This window comes from Opisthorchis viverrini (assembly GCF_000715545.1).
Source record: "Opisthorchis viverrini unplaced genomic scaffold opera_v5_38, whole genome shotgun sequence".
NCBI classification, from domain to species: Eukaryota; Metazoa; Platyhelminthes; class Trematoda; order Opisthorchiida; family Opisthorchiidae; genus Opisthorchis; species Opisthorchis viverrini.
Genome location: NW_008751695.1, coordinates 1,669,311 through 1,688,242, shown reverse-complemented (window position 1 = coordinate 1,688,242; position 18,932 = coordinate 1,669,311). Strand labels below are relative to the sequence as shown.

General features: G+C 46.9%; 1 protein-coding gene across 1 annotated transcript in view; it reads left to right on the top strand.

The window, feature by feature from the left end:
- Window positions 1-556: 556 nt before the first annotated feature.
- T265_02937 (hypothetical protein) overlaps window positions 557-18,932 on the top strand; it is a gene marked incomplete at both ends in the record, with an annotated part of 55,975 nt that continues 37,599 nt past the window's right edge. The window contains one exon of the mRNA XM_009167301.1: window positions 557-742. Within this exon, the coding sequence (XP_009165565.1) occupies window positions 639-742 (104 nt within the window). The remainder of the gene's footprint in view (window positions 743-18,932) is intronic.

Here is an 18,932-nt window from a genome sequence, read left to right as displayed (position 1 = left end):
AAATTGTGTATTTCACCATTTTCGATTTTAATGTAATTATTGGTACAATAAAACAAAATGTCATGATACGTGTACAGTGTTTACAAATTGCAATTCAAGTTTATATGAAGAGAGTAGAAAATGGGGAAAATGTAACATTCATTTGCAAAACACCACAGGCTGCTTCAGTTCGCCGTGATCAGTCGGAGCATATAATCATGAAGCCCCATGCTAATTCAAGCCACTTTCGCACAGGTGGGACTGAAGCTTGAAAAGGTGAGAATTAAAGTTGCAAGGTACGCACGAAACAAGTGGATAAGCCTGTCAGCCTACCAGAAACCTCCTAAAATGTGTGAAAATCCTACGTGAGGAAAAACAAAAGCAGTTCCGCACAAAACGCCGATACAAGATAGGCAGCATACGTCCAAACCCTTAGTAAATATCAACTTCATTGGCGCATATAGTAGGGGGAGAAATGACTGTTCTTGATCCACAAGAAGCCCTTGGAATCTTTGGGACATTTCTCCCTCATGTTGCAATTCGGTCTGAAAATTGAACTGAAAGTACTCCAATCATTTCATTACTCACCTTCAAAAATGTGCGGTTAGCTCCTCGGCCTGCGGTCGCGCCCATACCATGTCCGTGAAGACGTCGGCTCGATGAGTGAGCCGGGAGAGATAGACCTCGTCACATTCCTGCCCTCGATGCACTATGAAATACGACCGGAGCCAGTTATAATAAAGGGTTGTGGAGATATCACGATGTGAGTTGCCGCAGGAACAGCTAATATATTAATATTAACATTAATTAATGTTACTTTCCTGATCTAATAAAGCTACGCGCCCCTAAGTAGCCCACTTTTGTTCAAATCATAGTTGGCAAATGCGACGACATAATATGTGCGGTGAAGTGGTATTCTTGATCGTTGTATATGTATGCATTGAGATGGGTGTTGGAGTGAGATGTTTCAATGCATTTTTCTTCCCATACTTTATATAGTTCGTACTCCATATAGCTCATCGTTTTGCTACTTACACGTTCTGTTCCTCGTTAATGGAAGCACAGAGAGTAGGGACCACCATCACTGACCAGTTTGTGGGTAAGACCTGAAGACAGATTGGAGATTAGGAGAAACCCGCTATGTCGTTCCTGAAGTTGTTTTTAATCCTCATAGGCAATGCGTGTGGAAAACCGAATTCCATGGATACCTGTTATATGGTGAATCAATCGACAGGTCCAAGTTCTTCGTCTTAAAGAACCTGAACGAATTCTTTGAAGGTGCAAAACGCATGGTAAAAGTGGGACGGCCTTTGGTCTACTGGTTAGAGTACGTTACGCGAACAAATATTCGTCAAGGGGCCAAACGGTGTCTTTGTGATCCCATCCATCAACCTCCTCAGGCACGAATTCGAAACCTAGATTTCTGATGCACGACACAGTTCACCAGGATCGTTTGTGAATTTGAAGGACATTCTTTATCCAAGAATATTTAAAAGGATCGCATTATCCACAAGGTTCATGGCTATTTGTTAGTCGGAAGAAAGTGCGACTGTCGATCAGTAGTAAGTTTTGTGCTGCGTTGCTCAGGCACTGGACGCAATGGTGCCAGCTCAAAGGCCTACTTGGTGCTTGTGTTTCAGGTGCCGATAATAGGGAAGAAACGAACTGGTGAAATGTAAATGAGAAAGTTATCAGCAGTAGCTCGTTTTTACTCACCCGCTCTGCAGTATGCAGCGACTTGGGTGATTCAATCGAAGGCACCAAACGACGCGATGTGGCATGGGGTCATTAGTAGTCGTGTAATCTGTGATTGCACGTGGGTCGGAATGCTGTCAGGAAATAGGTCCCAGGCCTAGACAGAGCTATTTGGGTCCTGGCATGGCGCACTTCCACCGTGTTTCCAGTCTTCAAAAAATGGCACAAGAACGTCATGTGAAAACCATTGTGACGCTACCGTCTTTCACCATTCCTCTTCAACTTTTTTATTGATGTGCTGCTTGAAATTTCTCCGCCTGCTTCTGAAGCCTCGGGGGTTGAAATGCTCCCAGGGGAGACATTGAGCATGCGGACAATATTACTATCCTTGGTCCAGACCCTTCAAAGATGCAAATCATTTGAATAGCCTAAATAATTCCCTCGCGCACTTTGGTATGCGCCTCACACTTGCAAGGAGTAAAGTGCTACCGCAAGACTGGTTGGGGTCAAATCCAAACCTCATGCTTGCAGATGGCGAGGTGGCTCAAACAGTTAGAGCGCGAATCCGCTGACCGGAAGAGCCGTGGTTCGAACCCGGCCTCTGCCTCCCGATTTCTCCTGTCTAGGCTCGAGCAACCTGGCAGTGTCCTAGCCCTCGTGCTTCCTTCTGGTGGTATGGCAGGTAGGCAGGCACTGAAAGGGTGCTACAGCAAAACGATTTTTCGTGCTGGCAGATGATCCTATCCAGTTGATCCGTAAATTCATTTGCTTGGCAGTTAATACAATTTCCACTGGAAAGGCTGGGGACGAGGTCAGTCCTCGAATCGGGAAGGCCGGGGGGACTTTTTCCCACATCAGACATCTTGGCACCGGCGAAGTCAGTTTGCCTGTCAAGGGCATCATGTAGACAGTGGACTCGCGATCCATACTGCTTTATGGATAAGAAAATTAGCCTCTACGCACAGGGGACGTACGAAGGCTGGTCCCGAAGCAGTGGTTGTGTCTGGTGGGAGTATCGAATTAGCAGTGCTGAGGAACGTTAGATAGTTCTAGGAGCATGAAATGAGTAGCTCACTTCATGGTTTACACTGATTGAAAGGTGTAATTCGTATGCCCGATGACTGTGTGCCTCGTGGAGCTATCTTCATCCATGCCTGTTCTGAGTGGAAGTGACGAAGGGGCGGACAGTCTAATTATGGAGAATAACCAGTAAACTGAGTCCGGTTGGCAACTCAATTCACCAATGGGTGACGACACTGGCAGACATGGCGTAATCACGTAGTCAGTGGTGCTCGTCTATCGAAGCGGTCGCCTTGAGTCTGTTTTTGTCCAGTTTCTAGAAATAACTGCTCATACCATGGCCTCCGATGTTTGGCTATGTCTCTCGCGCCCTCCCATTTTCCTTAGACAGAAACTGTAGCAGCTGAAACACCCTATCCTCGGCAACTGAATGATTATCTTATTATCAATTTATTATCTATCAAGTGACTTCAACAGCCGTAGATGATTACATCGGTGTTCGCGTGTCCCTCAAGTGTTGAGCTTAGGCTTCAACGCTTTATTGGATATCCATAAGCAGTTGCTTCGGTGACATTCTTTTGTCCACTTCCATAAGGTCTCGCGCTGGTCAGAGTATTAATCGCCCTTTGTTCATTGTTTTTTCTTTCGAGCTAACTAACTGTTGCTTGATTCCGTGAAAAAAAGCCGGAAAGATAACCATCCTTTCTGTTTACCAGGAGAGGTCCAGGTATGGTCATAATAGCAGATTTCAATGTCCGAGTAGGAAGCCTTAGTTCATGTGAATGATTCGGTGGCAGATTCATTTTAGATAACGCTTTTTACAAGTCCTTCATCATCATTGGGTTTTTGGCGCTACCTGAAGTTACCTTACTGCTAAACAATAATGTGACCAAATCGACCACGTAGATGTTAGTCATCGATGGTCCAACCATAGGGTTATAAGTCTCGCCAGTCGCAACATGGTTGATGGCCTCCTCTATATTGTGACGCCTATCTTAAGCACGTGAGACGCAAGTACGATAGCACCAAGTAGTATTTCGACTTGGCAAAGGATTTGTCAGGCTTATCTTTCCATTACGTCAAGTGCTTGATCAGCGCCACTTGTTCCGCCAACAACCAACATTGGCAGTTTTCCCAAACTTGTCGATCTGGAATATGCAGACGAAATCGTCCTCATCTTGGAAGAGGAGAAGGAGGCGCAAGTGTTCTTGGATGAACTGACCAAAGTTATCCCGTCCTTTGGCATGCACTTTGCACCTACAAAGTATAACGTCATGCTCCTGGATATACAGTCACTCAACACTCTACTTACAGTCCAGGGGGAAGCACTCGAAGTTGTGGAGCGTTTTACCTATCTGGAATGTTGTATTAGTTCCATTTGTAGTGTGACGGATGATGTCAATGCACGAATCTGAAAGGCTCGGGTCGCGTTTGCTAATTTGAGACACCTATGGCATCAAAGTGGTGTATCCCTGAATCTCATGTAACCTGTGTGTCAAGCTACAGCGTGGACTGTTTTGTTGTATGGCTGTGAGACTTGGCCTGTTTGGGCGGTGGAACTAAGACGTCTTCAGGTGTTCGACAATCGTTGTCTGAGGACCGTAGCTCGTGTGGATTGGGGTCAGCGTATCCGTAACGAGGCTGTTAACAAGCGAGTGTCTGGTTGTGCAACGGGTACTTCCATTGAAGAATGTGTCCAGCTTCAGAAGCTGCATTGGTTGGGACATGTGTTGCGTATGTCTGGCCATCGTTTGCCGAAAAGAGTGCTGTTTTCCATGCCGAATTCAGAGTCGCGGAAGCAGAGAGGTTGCCAACCCTTGACCTGGTAGAGGCGTATGAAAGAAGTCACGAAACCTATGAGTGCTGTCGGTGCTACTCGCCTTTCAGGATGGGGACTACGTGATCCCCACGGCGCCTGGTTGGAGACGCTGCAAGATATGGCTGCCAACCGATGTCAGTGGCGTTCTTGTTGTCAGTTTCTATTCACATCGCCTGAGTGAGTGTTTGGGGGTATGAAGTAGTAAGCCAGCACTAAGTCCCATCCCCATTTCTTCACAATAAAGCTTTCAACTAAATCATGGTTGTACGGCAGTGAAGCATCGATGTTGAACACTGACGTTATGCTGTCGATGATGATGATGACTATGATTCCTAGACTTTAGAGGAGTCCTTGAATCTGCTAATATATTAGCTCTTCCGCATATTCTTGTCCAGGGGGGGGGTAATATTTAAGTTCATGAGCATTCCCCATGTCCTTTATTCCCATAACTCCTGTCGGGTTAGGCTGTGTATTGGACTAGTGAGAAGCCTCCCGATAGCTAGTGGAGTTCGTCAGGGTTGTACTATTGTAACGGTTTCCCTTCCGCTTAATTACTCCAATCGATTTCATATCTGTACCTGTTTTGTGTCTCACAATCACGCGTCAACATCGTGACGCGAATACGACCTTGATGAACAGTATGTTAATAAGATGTCAACTCTAGTTTCGTGACCTTTTGAAGGACGCATGTGAGCCAGGATTGACCCAATTACTAGTGCGTCTGTTTGTAACTAACCGATCAATAAACCGAAGATAATACCCACTAGTGAAATGTATGCTTACAAGAGTGCAGGTATAGTACAAAAGCTGGGTGCACCTTGAGTAATATAAGACCTCAAAACGAAAATAGGTCAAAAGTTGGGGACTTATCGTTTTGATATGGCTTCCAGTTGATTAACACTTTATCGTCGATAATTCGGATAACCAGCGGGAATTGACGCTTGCGACGTTGTGCGCTGGTAAATCCAATACCGGATTGTGATGTGCATTGTTCGGGCTGTTGTGAGTTGAGCCGGAACTGCGTTCTGATGTGCGCGTTTTCGCCCGATGCATGTCTGTGGTTGACCATGTTGTGTCATTATATATGTGTCGTTGCATTGAAGGTGGAAGGTGAAAACAATAATGGGGAATCACAGTCTCTTTTTTGTTCAGTTTGGCACCAACATGGAGTGCGCACTTTAAGCGACCGAGAATCTAGGTTTCGAGATAACGTCTGAAGAGAGATTAATATATTTGGATTGTACGGACGACGTCTTTGTTCGTGACAGTTATTTATCTGGGCAAAGTACCTTAACCAGAATATCGGGTGATCTCATGTTTTGGCATGTGTTTTGCATCTCCTAAGGGCTTTAGTTTGAGGTTTCCTATCCTCCTGTGTCTCTGAAACTTCAAGATGAAAGACCTTACTTTCCCAGTTGGTTTACGTATCTTGGCGGCTGCATAAGCCGTGGTTGCATTAAAATACGTGGATAATCAGGGCGCGAGCAGAATTTACCAACTAGCGTCATATGTACTGTCAACCGAATTTCGCTGAAACCGAAGGGTCGCCTATACAAGGTAGCTGTGAGAACGGTTTGAATCCACAGTTGCGAGACTCGACCCCTCGGATCAGAGGATCTTGGGCGTCTTGAAAGGTTTGATCACTGCACTCGTAGCACAGTAAGATTAAAGTGTACGCAGTGAGTAGTGCGTAAACGGGTATTTGGTACGAATCCTATTTTTTATTGCAGCAGATTGAGATTGAGTTTTTTGAAACATGTGATACATATGCCATGCCACCATCTGCAGAAAAGAGCGTTGTCTTCTGTTCCGAGGGATTGTTGGTGAAGGGCTGGCGGAGGACAGGCCACGAAATAGAAACTTGAAACGAAAGCTGTCAAACAGCACTGTGAGATCTTCGTGTCTTCCTGGTTTTGACCCACCTGATCCTGTTTACAGGTGATCGGAAACCCTGAGGGACATGACACGCATGCTATCGTTTCCTACCAGACTGTCTAGCTAAAGTACGCCTGTCGTTGTGCGCTGAACTTATATCGCGCGAAGTTCGCAAAGGAAGTTGGGTTTGTTTGCCTTTCACTTTGCCTTGATGCCCAGATGTGTTTATCCTAGTGTTGTCCAAAACTGCTGGCACCTTACTCCTGATGGCATTTCTCAAGTATGTAGGCCTTGTACGTACGGACTCTCCAGCTTTCTCTTCTCTTTCTGCTCTTCAGTAGAGCTTCCTTTCCTCGGTGTTTTATGGCATTTGACCACCCATATCTTACCGGAGCGTTACTGCTGATGACTTTGATGAGAGACCGATAGAAAAGGGTTAAATGCTTGACTGCCGATCATTCATGAATACACATTAATGTGGATGGTGCCCTCGTCCGATGAGCATGCGGACAATATTACTATCCTTGGTCCAGACCCTTCAAAGATGCAAATCATTTGAATAGCCTAAATAATTCCCTCGCGCACTTTGGTATGCGCCTCACACTTGCAAGGAGTAAAGTGCTACCGCAAGACTGGTTGGGGTCAAATCCAAACCTCATGCTTGCAGATGGCGAGGTGGCTCAAATAGTTAGAGCGCGAATCCGCTGACCGGAAGAGCCGTGGTTCGAACCCGGCCTCTGCCTCCCGATTTCTCCTGTCTGGGCTCGAGCAACCTGGCAGTGTCCTAGCCCTCGTGCTTCCTTCTGGTGGTATGGCAGGTAGGCAGGCACTGAAAGGGTGCTACAGCAAAACGATTTTTCGTGCTGGCAGATGATCCTATCCAGTTGATCCGTAAATTCATTTGCTTGGCAGTTAATACAATTTCCACTGGAAAGGCTGGGGACGAGGTCAGTCCTCGAATCGGGAAGGCCAGGAGGACTTTTTCCCACATCAGACATCTATGGCACCGGCCTGAAGTCAGTTTGCCTGTCAAGGGCATCATGTAGACAGTGGACTCGCGATCCATACTGCTTTATGGATAAGAAAATTAGCCTCTACGCACAGGGGACGTACGAAGGCTGGTCCCGAAGCAGTGGTTGTGTCTGGTGGGAGTATCGAATTAGCAGTGCTGAGGAACGTTAGATAGTTCTAGGAGCATGAAATGAGTAGCTCACTTCATGGTTTACACTGATTGAAAGGTGTAATTCGTATGCCCGATGACTGTGTGCCTCGTGGAGCTATCTTCATCCATGCCTGTTCTGAGTGGAAGTGACGAAGGGGCGGACAGTCTAATTATGGAGAATAACCAGTAAACTGAGTCCGGTTGGCAACTCAATTCACCAATGGGTGACGACACTGGCAGACATGGCGTAATCACGTAGTCAGTGGTGCTCGTCTATCGAAGCGGTCGCCTTGAGTCTGTTTTTGTCCAGTTTCTAGAAATAACTGCTCATACCATGGCCTCCGATGTTTGGCTATGTCTCTCGCGCCCTCCCATTTTCCTTAGACAGAAACTGTAGCAGCTGAAACACCCTATCCTCGGCAACTGAATGATTATCTTATTATCAATTTATTATCTATCAAGTGACTTCAACAGCCGTAGATGATTACATCGGTGTTCGCGTGTCCCTCAAGTGTTGAGCTTAGGCTTCAACGCTTTATTGGATATCCATAAGCAGTTGCTTCGGTGACATTCGTTTGTCCACTTCCATAAGGTCTCGCGCTGGTCAGAGTATTAATCGCCCTTTGTTCATTGTTTTTTCTTTCGAGCTAACTAACTGTTGCTTGATTCCGTGAAAAAAAGCCGGAAAGATAACCATCCTTTCTGTTTACCAGGAGAGGTCCAGGTATGGTCATAATAGCAGATTTCAATGTCCGAGTAGGAAGCCGTAGTTCATGTGAATGATTCGGTGGCAGGTTCATTTTAGATAACGCTTTTTACAAGTCCTTCATCATCATTGGGTTTTTGGCGCTACCTGAAGTTACCTTACTGCTAAACAATAATGTGACCAAATCGACCACGTAGATGTTAGTCATCGATGGTCCAACCATAGGGTTATAAGTCTCGCCAGTCGCAACATGGTTGATGGCCTCCTCTATATTGTGACGCCTATCTTAAGCACGTGAGACGCAAGTACGATAGCACCAAGTAGTATTTCGACTTGGCAAAGGATTTGTCAGGCTTATCTTTCCATTACGTCAAGTGCTTGATCAGCGCCACTTGTTCCGCCAACAACCAACATTGGCAGTTTTCCCAAACTTGTCGATCTGGAATATGCAGACGAAATCGTCCTCATCTTGGAAGAGGAGAAGGAGGCGCAAGTGTTCTTGGATGAACTGACCAAAGTTATCCCGTCCTTTGGCATGCACTTTGCACCTACAAAGTATAACGTCATGCTCCTGGATATACAGTCACTCAACACTCTACTTACAGTCCAGGGGGAAGCACTCGAAGTTGTGGAGCGTTTTACCTATCTGGAATGTTGTATTAGTTCCATTTGTAGTGTGACGGATGATGTCAATGCACGAATCTGAAAGGCTCGGGTCGCGTTTGCTAATTTGAGACACCTATGGCATCAAAGTGGTGTATCCCTGAATCTCAAGTAACCTGTGTGTCAAGCTACAGCGTGGACTGTTTTGTTGTATGGCTGTGAGACTTGGCCTGTTTGGGCGGTGGAACTAAGACGTCTTCAGGTGTTCGACAATCGTTGTCTGAGGACCGTAGCTCGTGTGGATTGGGGTCAGCGTATCCGTAACGAGGCTGTTAACAAGCGAGTGTCTGGTTGTGCAACGGGTACTTCCATTGAAGAATGTGTCCAGCTTCAGAAGCTGCGTTGGTTGGGACATGTGTTGCGTATGTCTGGCCATCGTTTGCCGAAAAGAGTGCTGTTTTCCATGCCGAATTCAGAGTCGCGGAAGCAGAGAGGTTGCCAACCCTTGACCTGAGGCGGGCGTATGAAAGAAGTCACGAAACCTATGAGTGCTGTCGGTGCTACTCGCCTTTCAGGATGGGGACTACGTGATCCCCACCCTGGTTGGAAAGCAGAGAGGTTGCCAACCCTTGACCTGGTAGAGGCGTATGAAAGAAGTCACGAAACCTATGAGTGCTGTCGGTGCTACTCGCCTTTCAGGATGGGGACTACGTGATCCCCACGGCGCCTGGTTGGAGACGCTGCAAGATATGGCTGCCAACCGATGTCAGTGGCGTTCTTGTTGTCAGTTTCTATTCACATCGCCTGAGTGAGTGTTTGGGGGTATGAAGTAGTAAGCCAGCACTAAGTCCCATCCCCATTTCTTCACAATAAAGCTTTCAACTAAATCATGGTTGTACGGCAGTGAAGCATCGATGTTGAACACTGACGTTATGCTGTCGATGATGATGATGACTATGATTCCTAGACTTTAGAGGAGTCCTTGAATCTGCTAATATATTAGCTCTTCCGCATATTCTTGTCCAGGGGGGGGGGCAATATTTAAGTTCATGAGCATTCCCCATGTCCTTTATTCCCATAACTCCTGTCGGGTTAGGCTGTGTATTGGACTAGTGAGAAGCCTCCCGATAGCTAGTGGAGTTCGTCAGGGTTGTACTATTGTAACGGTTTCCCTTCCGCTTAATTACTCCAATCGATTTCATATCTGTACCTGTTTTGTGTCTCACAATCACGCGTCAACATCGTGACGCGAATACGACCTTGATGAACAGTATGTTAATAAGATGTCAACTCTAGTTTCGTGACCTTTTGAAGGACGCATGTGAGCCAGGATTGACCCAATTACTAGTGCGTCTGTTTGTAACTAACCGATCACTAAACCGAAGATAATACCCACTAGTGAAATGTATGCTTACAAGAGTGCAGGTATAGTACAAAAGCTGGGTGCACCTTGAGTAATATAAGACCTCAAAACGAAAATAGGTCAAAAGTTGGGGACTTATCGTTTTGATATGGCTTCCAGTTGATTAACACTTTATCGTCGATAATTCGGATAACCAGCGGGAATTGACGCTTGCGACGTTGTGCGCTGGTAAATCCAATACCGGATTGTGATGTGCATTGTTCGGGCTGTTGTGAGTTGAGCCGGAACTGCGTTCTGATGTGCGCGTTTTCGCCCGATGCATGTCTGTGGTTGACCATGTTGTGTCATTATATATGTGTCGTTGCATTGAAGGTGGAAGGTGAAAACAATAATGGGGAATCAGTCTCTTTTTTGTTCAGTTTGGCACCAACATGGAGTGCGCACTTTAAGCGACCGAGAATCTAGGTTTCGAGATAACGTCTGAAGAGAGATTAATATATTTGGATTGTACGGACGACGTCTTTGTTCGTGACAGTTATTTATCTGGGCAAAGTACCTTAACCAGAATATCGGGTGATCTCATGTTTTGGCATGTGTTTTGCATCTCCTAAGGGCTTTAGTTTGAGGTTTCCTATCCTCCTGTGTCTCTGAAACTTCAAGATGAAAGACCTTACTTTCCCAGTTGGTTTACGTATCTTGGCGGCTGCATAAGCCGTGGTTGCATTAAAATACGTGGATAATCAGGGCGCGAGCAGAATTTACCAACTAGCGTCATATGTACTGTCAACCGAATTTCGCTGAAACCGAAGGGTCGCCTATACAAGGTAGCTGTGAGAACGGTTTGAATCCACAGTTGCGAGACTCGACCCCTCGGATCAGAGGATCTTGGGCGTCTTGAAAGGTTTGATCACTGCACTCGTAGCACAGTAAGATTAAAGTGTACGCAGTGAGTAGTGCGTAAACGGGTATTTGGTACGAATCCTATTTTTTATTGCAGCAGATTGAGATTGAGTTTTTTGAAACATGTGATACATATGCCATGCCACCATCTGCAGAAAAGAGCGTTGTCTTCTGTTCCGAGGGATTGTTGGTGAAGGGCTGGCGGAGGACAGGCCACGAAATAGAAACTTGAAACGAAAGCTGTCAAACAGCACTGTGAGATCTTCGTGTCTTCCTGGTTTTGACCCACCTGATCCTGTTTACAGGTGATCGGAAACCCTGAGGGACATGACACGCATGCTATCGTTTCCTACCAGACTGTCTAGCTAAAGTACGCCTGTCGTTGTGCGCTGAACTTATATCGCGCGAAGTTCGCAAAGGAAGTTGGGTTTGTTTGCCTTTCACTTTGCCTTGATGCCCAGATGTGTTTATCCTAGTGTTGTCCAAAACTGCTGGCACCTTACTCCTGATGGCATTTCTCAAGTATGTAGGCCTTGTACGTACGGACTCTCCAGCTTTCTCTTCTCTTTCTGCTCTTCAGTAGAGCTTCCTTTCCTCGGTGTTTTATGGCATTTGAGCACCCATATCTTACCGGAGCGTTACTGCTGATGACTTTGATGAGAGACCGATAGAAAAGGGTTAAATGCTTGACTGCCGATCATTCATGAATACACATTAATGTGGATGGTGCCCTCGTCCGATGTAGGCTCTCCCAGGTAAGCCCAAAAACCAACTTCCCGTTTCTGAGCCACGAGTTAAGCAAACATCCCAAGACTGTTTATCAACACACTTGAAGCTGGTATGCACCAGTAACTTTTTAACCATGTTAAGTCGAGTAAGAGCGCTGTGGGCACGGGGCGGACCGCCAACAGCTCAAGTTGAGGTGAAAAAAGGGGCTCCAAAAAAGTGAATATTCAGTGGATTAATTAAGCCGCATCTAAGAAGGTTGTTGGCCCCAACACCGAAACCCAACATGTATTCCGTCGGAACCGAAGTCATCCCATACAAAATCGCTCAGCTGTAACATCCTTTTGGTGCCTAGCTGCCATGCTACCCGAAGAAAGAACGAGGGCCGGGATACTGCCAGGTTGCCCAAGCCTAGACAGGAGAATTCGAGAGGCAGCGGTCGGGTTCGAGCCACGGACCTTCCGGTCAGTAAATTGCGCTCTAAACACTTGAGCCATCGCGCCCCATACGGAATCGAAACGTCTGAATGGAACGGCTTGCGCTGGGTGCCGGTTTAATAAAAATATCGCCTCCTGGTTGGTAAGACGGGACTGTGTATACAAAGTAAAGTGTAAAAACTTCACAGGTCACATGGCCAGGGAGTTGTACACTAGAGCACAAGTGGTGCTAAGCGGACTACCAAGAAACGCGGATGAACGTCAGGCGATCGTTGAGGACTTGGCGATTACAGGCCATGAACTAGACAGGTGACACAAACTATATTTGGGATAAATGGAAGTTTCGTGACGAGAATTAGGATTATCACTACAGTGACTGGTGGTCGGGGCGGTGGAAATCGCCAAACATCCCAGAATAGAGGCGTAGCATTGACAAGCTTATTGAGAGCAATGTGGATCAGCCGGGGGCGCGCGGTTATCAATGAAATAGTCTGGTTATAAGTTACAACCAGTGTAAAATTCACCTAAGCTCCGCAACCACGATTGAATTGTTCTTGCACCCTCTCACACAGACGACACCCAAGAGGAATAGTTCATCAAAGTTGTCGAAGCCACAGGAACAAATGCCTCAAAATCCTAATTTAACTTTGGTGATAGTTCTCTCCATCTGTTGCAAGTGTTATCCACTGACAATAACCAGAAAATAAGAAGTTCCGACTAATTTTCAGTCCTGATTAAGATGGCTAGTTGTAAGAAGTCTTACTGGTCGGTTCTTTGTCTGCCTTAAAACTTTACCAACCTGATGAAATGAAGAAGCCTGAGTATCAAAAGCAGTACGTTGCCCAGCAATAAATATATCAATTGCTTGGCAAACCTATCTGAAATGATACCAGGATTTGGAGCGCTTGAAAGCGCTCTGAGACATTAGTCGTAACTGGGAATAGATAAAAACTGCTGTGTGACGTTGGGATGCTCTCGCACACTCAAATACCACTAAGTCCCAGAGACATCACTGTCATTTCGTTTAAAGTTGGGACACAATATACTTTGACCAGATGTCCTGTTGGACTTTTTGTGTGAATAGGGAGGCTCAAGAAATAGGGGAGGCTATTGCAGTGGAGAATGCACGCACTCTGTTTCAGCTAAGCCGAATACAGGGCCCAGGACACTGTCTGTTGGTCACGTAATTGAATATAATACGGAAAATATTATGTATGACAAAATCCAGCGTTCCAGATCGCTGGACAGAATATTTTCAATAACAGTTTAGTAATCAACCAGCCTCTCCATCTATGTCTCTCATCTGACCCACTCAGCTGGACATGTAGTTTGTGTTATTACATCCTACCTCAGTTGATGAGTACTAGTGTGCCTTCGTACCTTGAAGCGCCGCTGGGCCAGACGGGCTTCCACTAGCTCAATGTTGAAACGGTGGTGCATCACTCTAGAGTGTTTGAACAAGAACGCGTTCCAGACAACTAGGGATAATTAGCCATCATACCTCTTCAAAAAGATAGACGAGGCAACCGTTCTAACCACACGGGAATAAGAATTAAGCCTGTCACAACGCAGCTACTTGTTTCAGTAATACCGCGACGCCCAACCGCGATAACACCAAGCAGTGTTTCGCTCGGGTAAGGAGTACACCGATAACATCTTCACGGTACGCCAAATCTATTTACAACGGTGTACGTAATGCCGACCGGCAAGTGCGCTTCTCGACGTGAATAGACGGGTCTTTAACGTATACTTTGCTAAAGAGAAATGCGGCTGAAGTTAGTAAATATACTTCGTGCTTTGTATCCCAACACTTCTCATCATGTAAGAGTTTACAACCGGACCCAAAGCTGTCACCTTGTCGTGGTGGTCGGGCTTTTGGGCTGCAATGATCCTGCGGGCTATACTGGCTGGAACTCAGTTCCTAAAGGTTCAACCATGCCAAGAAGGCCAACGGGGAGCAGCCAGACGAAGGACAGCGAGTCCCCGTACTGCGAGTAATGGTATTACAAGGTGGTCTGGAGGTGAAGTCGTACTATCCTCTGCGTCGGGAGTGTGAAGACAGCAAGGCGTTTCCTCCGAGTGACCAGTGTGTCCATATTTATGGAAGCAGCGACGCTGTCTCCCTCCGTGGAATGACGGGTGAGAAGAAGTCGGCCCCCAAAACCGCACACTGGTCGCCCAACGGTTGACCGTGACCGCTGGCGTATACTTCATTATGGTTGAAATATTTTTAAGACCAAAGAGCCCGGTGCTGCCCAAAAGGCACCTGCTGTGCGCAGCCGCATCAGGAGTGAGACAGTAATGCCCTACCCCCTGTGACCTCGGGCCAGACCGGCCCCCTACAGCCAAGTGGGTCAGACTATTGAGTCATGGGCTCCGGGAAAAGTCCTCCAAGAAAACCCTAACAGCCGCTGTCTCGCTGTTCAGATTCTTGAGCCAGAGACTAGGGGCAGGGTCCTAGGACAAAACCCTACATCATCCCACTACCTTGTGGGTTAGACTTTTGAGTCAGAGGCTCAAGGTGGGGTTCCCCAACTAACCCCCCTTCTTCGGCCTAGGCAACCGGGAAATATCATTTTCCCTTTGTAGCTCTTCGCTCACCGGGCTTCCATACTCCCTCCTCACCCATTGTATAACGCAGTGCAATCATCCCATCTGCCAATCCCCTAGCCACTGTTCTGTGTCTCGACCGTCGCCCATAAAAATAAGCCAAAATAATCATTTACTAACCTCAAAAGATCTGATCCACGTTGCAGTTTTTAATGTTCGTACTGTATGTCAGATTGGACAACAGCATTCCTCGCTGAAACCTTGCTTTCCCTCTTTATCAATGTATTTTGTGTCTACGAAACACGCATACAACACCGCACTTCGGTCGTGCTTCTCAAGCCGTTCAGGACGAGCCCAGATGTTCCACATTTAACTCTGGGCATCCAGTGATCCTGACGCAATGGCTCGTGTTATGTACGGTGTGAGATTTGCGCTCACCCCGTAGGCTGAAAGCGCCTTACAGGACTGGATTCCAGTGAACGGTCGCCTTTGTGCTTGTGGTTGTATGGCTCAATTAAGATTAACACAGGTCGATGCGGTAAACAGTGTTTGTTTGTCGTATCAGCATACGCCCCAATTTCGAGACTGAAAAGAACGGGTTCCATCAAGACCTGTCACGACTGCTTCGGTCAACAAGAAGGACGGATATAGTAGCCCGGGCAGGTGATATGAATACTCAAGTCGGACGACGAAGTCCGGAATAAGCACAATTAGGTAGTCGATTCGGAGTCGGTGCTGAGCGTATGGATAATGTAGAGTAGCTTCTTCAGTTGTGTGCAGATCATCGTCTGCTCCTGGCCAGTACGAACGTGCAACACAAACGCACACTCCGAGTCACTGGAAGGTTACCTACCAAAAAACTCCTGGCCAGTACGAACTTGCAACACAAACGCACACTCCGAGTCAATGGAAGGTTACCTACCAAAAAGCAGTCCTGGATTCAGTTGGACCATATGGCTGTCAGTTAAGGATTGTCGTTCCTCCTGGGATACGCAACTTGACTCTGATCACGCCATCGTGCGGGCCCGCTTAGCACTTCGCTCCCAGCCAGCACTACGCTTGTCAAAAGAGAGCAGCTCCGTTCATCAACTTCAATAAGTTTCATTAGCTGAAAAGTGTCGAGCTGATCTGACGAGAAAGCTACTGGAAACGCACAGTCATGTGGACGACGAAGATTGTTTGGAAGTTGAACGGAAGCGAGTTAAAGAGGCAATGCTGTCAGCTTTCAGCCCATCTGCCTCGACCCAATCAACACTGGATATCTTCGAGATCGGCAGATCATTCGAGTAAAAAGGATACGTAGGCGGACTGAAGAGATGGCGTATTGCGCTCTTCCTAAAACAGTACACGGTTGAATGCGACCGCACGTCCCTTGTCCTTTCGAGTATTCCGTTATCATGTTTTATTCTAAGAAGAAAGACGAATTTGTTAGTGGCCTTGATCCACTCTAGCGCGGATGTACAACTATCAGTCTACCCCCATAGAAGTTCGTTGTTGTCATTATGTGTTTACGTAGGATAAATAGATACTTATTTTTGACAACCGGCAGTATTTCGTTAGTGATGTTTGTGAACGATATAACGGATCAAAAATGCTCTGATTGTTACATATCTGAAGGTAGTGGTCTGAAAACGCAAAAGCACACCAAAAAGTAATAATACGCACGACTTCTACCAAGCAGTTTAGTATCTAGCATGAAAATGTCATATAGAATATACTAAGTATGTGCATTTTTGAACAGGATTTAAATCCTTATCAAGATTTTGCAACCGTAGTTAGCTAACTTTTGAACCGACTGGTAATCTCGGTTGGATTTAGTCAAGAATCAATTTTTTCGGACATTTCGTCAGTTATCAGTGCGTTAACGCTGGGTTATAGGGTGATCGTTGTACCGACTAATATCGAAGACGGAAAAGTGAGGGAAGCTGTTATATCTGCTGATTCGTCGGCCCCGTGGTATCTGCTGCTGACCCGCTCCAGTGCCTAGTATCGGAAAGTAAAGACTCACAGAAGAGAACACAACAGCTATATTCCGAACAAGCGAGTGAGTGAGAGAGCGTGAGAGTGCAAAAGTTACAACGGCCCCACGCTACTTAAAGGGGACTTTCTGACATTGATCCAGGCTGTCTGATAGGCGTTAGTGATCACCCATCAACATCGATCGTGCCTCTGTGGAAAGCCTGAATGCTGATCACATTCGGTCGTGCTTCTGTGGCGCAGAGAACACTCATCAGGTTTTACTGAGTTGATCGAATGATTGACTGGCCTCGATGCTTGCCGGCTTTCCAGTTGAGCTTTTGGTGGAGCAGTAGGTTCCGGGCGTTCAGAAGTTGATTTCAGGAATCTGACCTTCCTGATAGAAGCCCAATGGCTCCACGCTCACCCGCCTGTCTTCAGCTAACCAGTAACTGGAGTTTGTTTATCCATAAGTCCCAAAACATCGGCCAGAAATGCAGTGGACGAAATAGTCGATCGGCTGCAGTTATTCTCGTGTGACTCGGTGACAAGCTCTTGCTCTTCGAAACTATCAATTTTACAGGTGTTGCACTGGCGGGTCTTTAGTAGTCGTGACCTATAAGATTTACTGTCGCACAAGATGCAGCTAATAGTCGTGGCGACTGCAGTTCAACGTAGGCTTATTGACTACTTAGTCGAACGAAAAGAATCTATTGTACTGCGCGTGGTCAGTAAGGTAACAGATTGACTTTTATTCGGCCGCAGTTTCCATTTCGCGAGTAGTGCGCTGTGAATATGTGGGGCATTGTTATTCTTCGTTACCCTCCTGTTGTGTCTTGATGGACGGTCGTGCAACTCTGTATCGGTCCCTTGGCTTCCTGCTCCGCCCACTAAGGTATATCAAAAGGCACGGTAGCTCTACACAGCCCTTTATGGAGACAAAGGAAAATTATTACAACTGTATTTATAGGGTAGTCACAGAGTGTTCCACAAGGTCGTGCCAGAATGTCCGTGAGGGGGCGAGAAGCGTCGAGTCAAAGGTGCTTTACTCGGATTGGCTGGCATTCTGACCAATCAGGGCATGCCTTCGTCTGGCCGGTGTCCTGCACGTGACATATCCGTCCAAATGATGTGATGTTCGGTTATTAGGGACGGCTGCTCCCCGAACACCTCCCCCTTGAGAAGGCTATTCAACGGACTGCTGCTTTGAACTCCACTGTGACGACTCATGGAGGTTCTGTCGCATGTTGGTCCGTCCCTGGGGCTGCCAGCAGGCTGATCTTGGAGCCGGTACCCTCCACTTGGGAGGTATGTCACGGCTGTCCGGCTTCCCATGCGACGTGGTCCCCTCACCGAACCGCAGTCTGATGGCTGAAGTTGGTTCACTTGACGCGGCTGTGCTGATGATCTTACGTGTGCCTCGTATGTGGTATAGTCGACCCTGCGTCCACCGTGGAGAGCATCCCCCATATCTTTGAATCAGTGGCTGGTCTTTGTGTGGCTGTTATGACGTTCCTTCTGCCGGCCCCCCTTCCTTGACTTTCCGGATAGCAGTAGAACGATCCGCCTGAACCTGCGACCGTAAACTGAAGGGTTCCGACCGCGGGTGAAACGTTGCGGGCTGCTGGCAGGGTTCACCAAATTGCACTGAGGTGAGAGGGCTACCGCTGCCGGACGCCAGAAGCTGAATAGTCGCTGTGTCGCGTATGCTCCATCTGATCTCCGGTTTGGCTGTAACTGTGGCGACCACAAAATCGTCAGGACGTGATGTTCTTGTGAACGTACCGGAGCCATTTGCAGTTGTTTCGTCACAAACGGCGTTGAGGGGTTCATCCAACAGTTGAAACTCATTAATCTAATCCAGGCCCAAGAGATCAAGGCCTGTATAGTTCGTGAAGTAGCAAGTACCATTGAGTTGAATCCCCTTGAACATTACGGAACAGTTCAGCTTCCCGGTCAGTTTGAGGCTTCCACCAGATGCATTACAAACGGTGCAGTTTGTGGGTTCCACTGGTGGCCTTCCAATTACGTTCCAGGTTCGTTTTGAAATCAGAGTGAGGTCAGAACCTGTGTCCAGTTGGAGGGTAACTGGTGTGCCATTGATACATAATGTGACGAATTTACGTCGACCGGGTGACTTC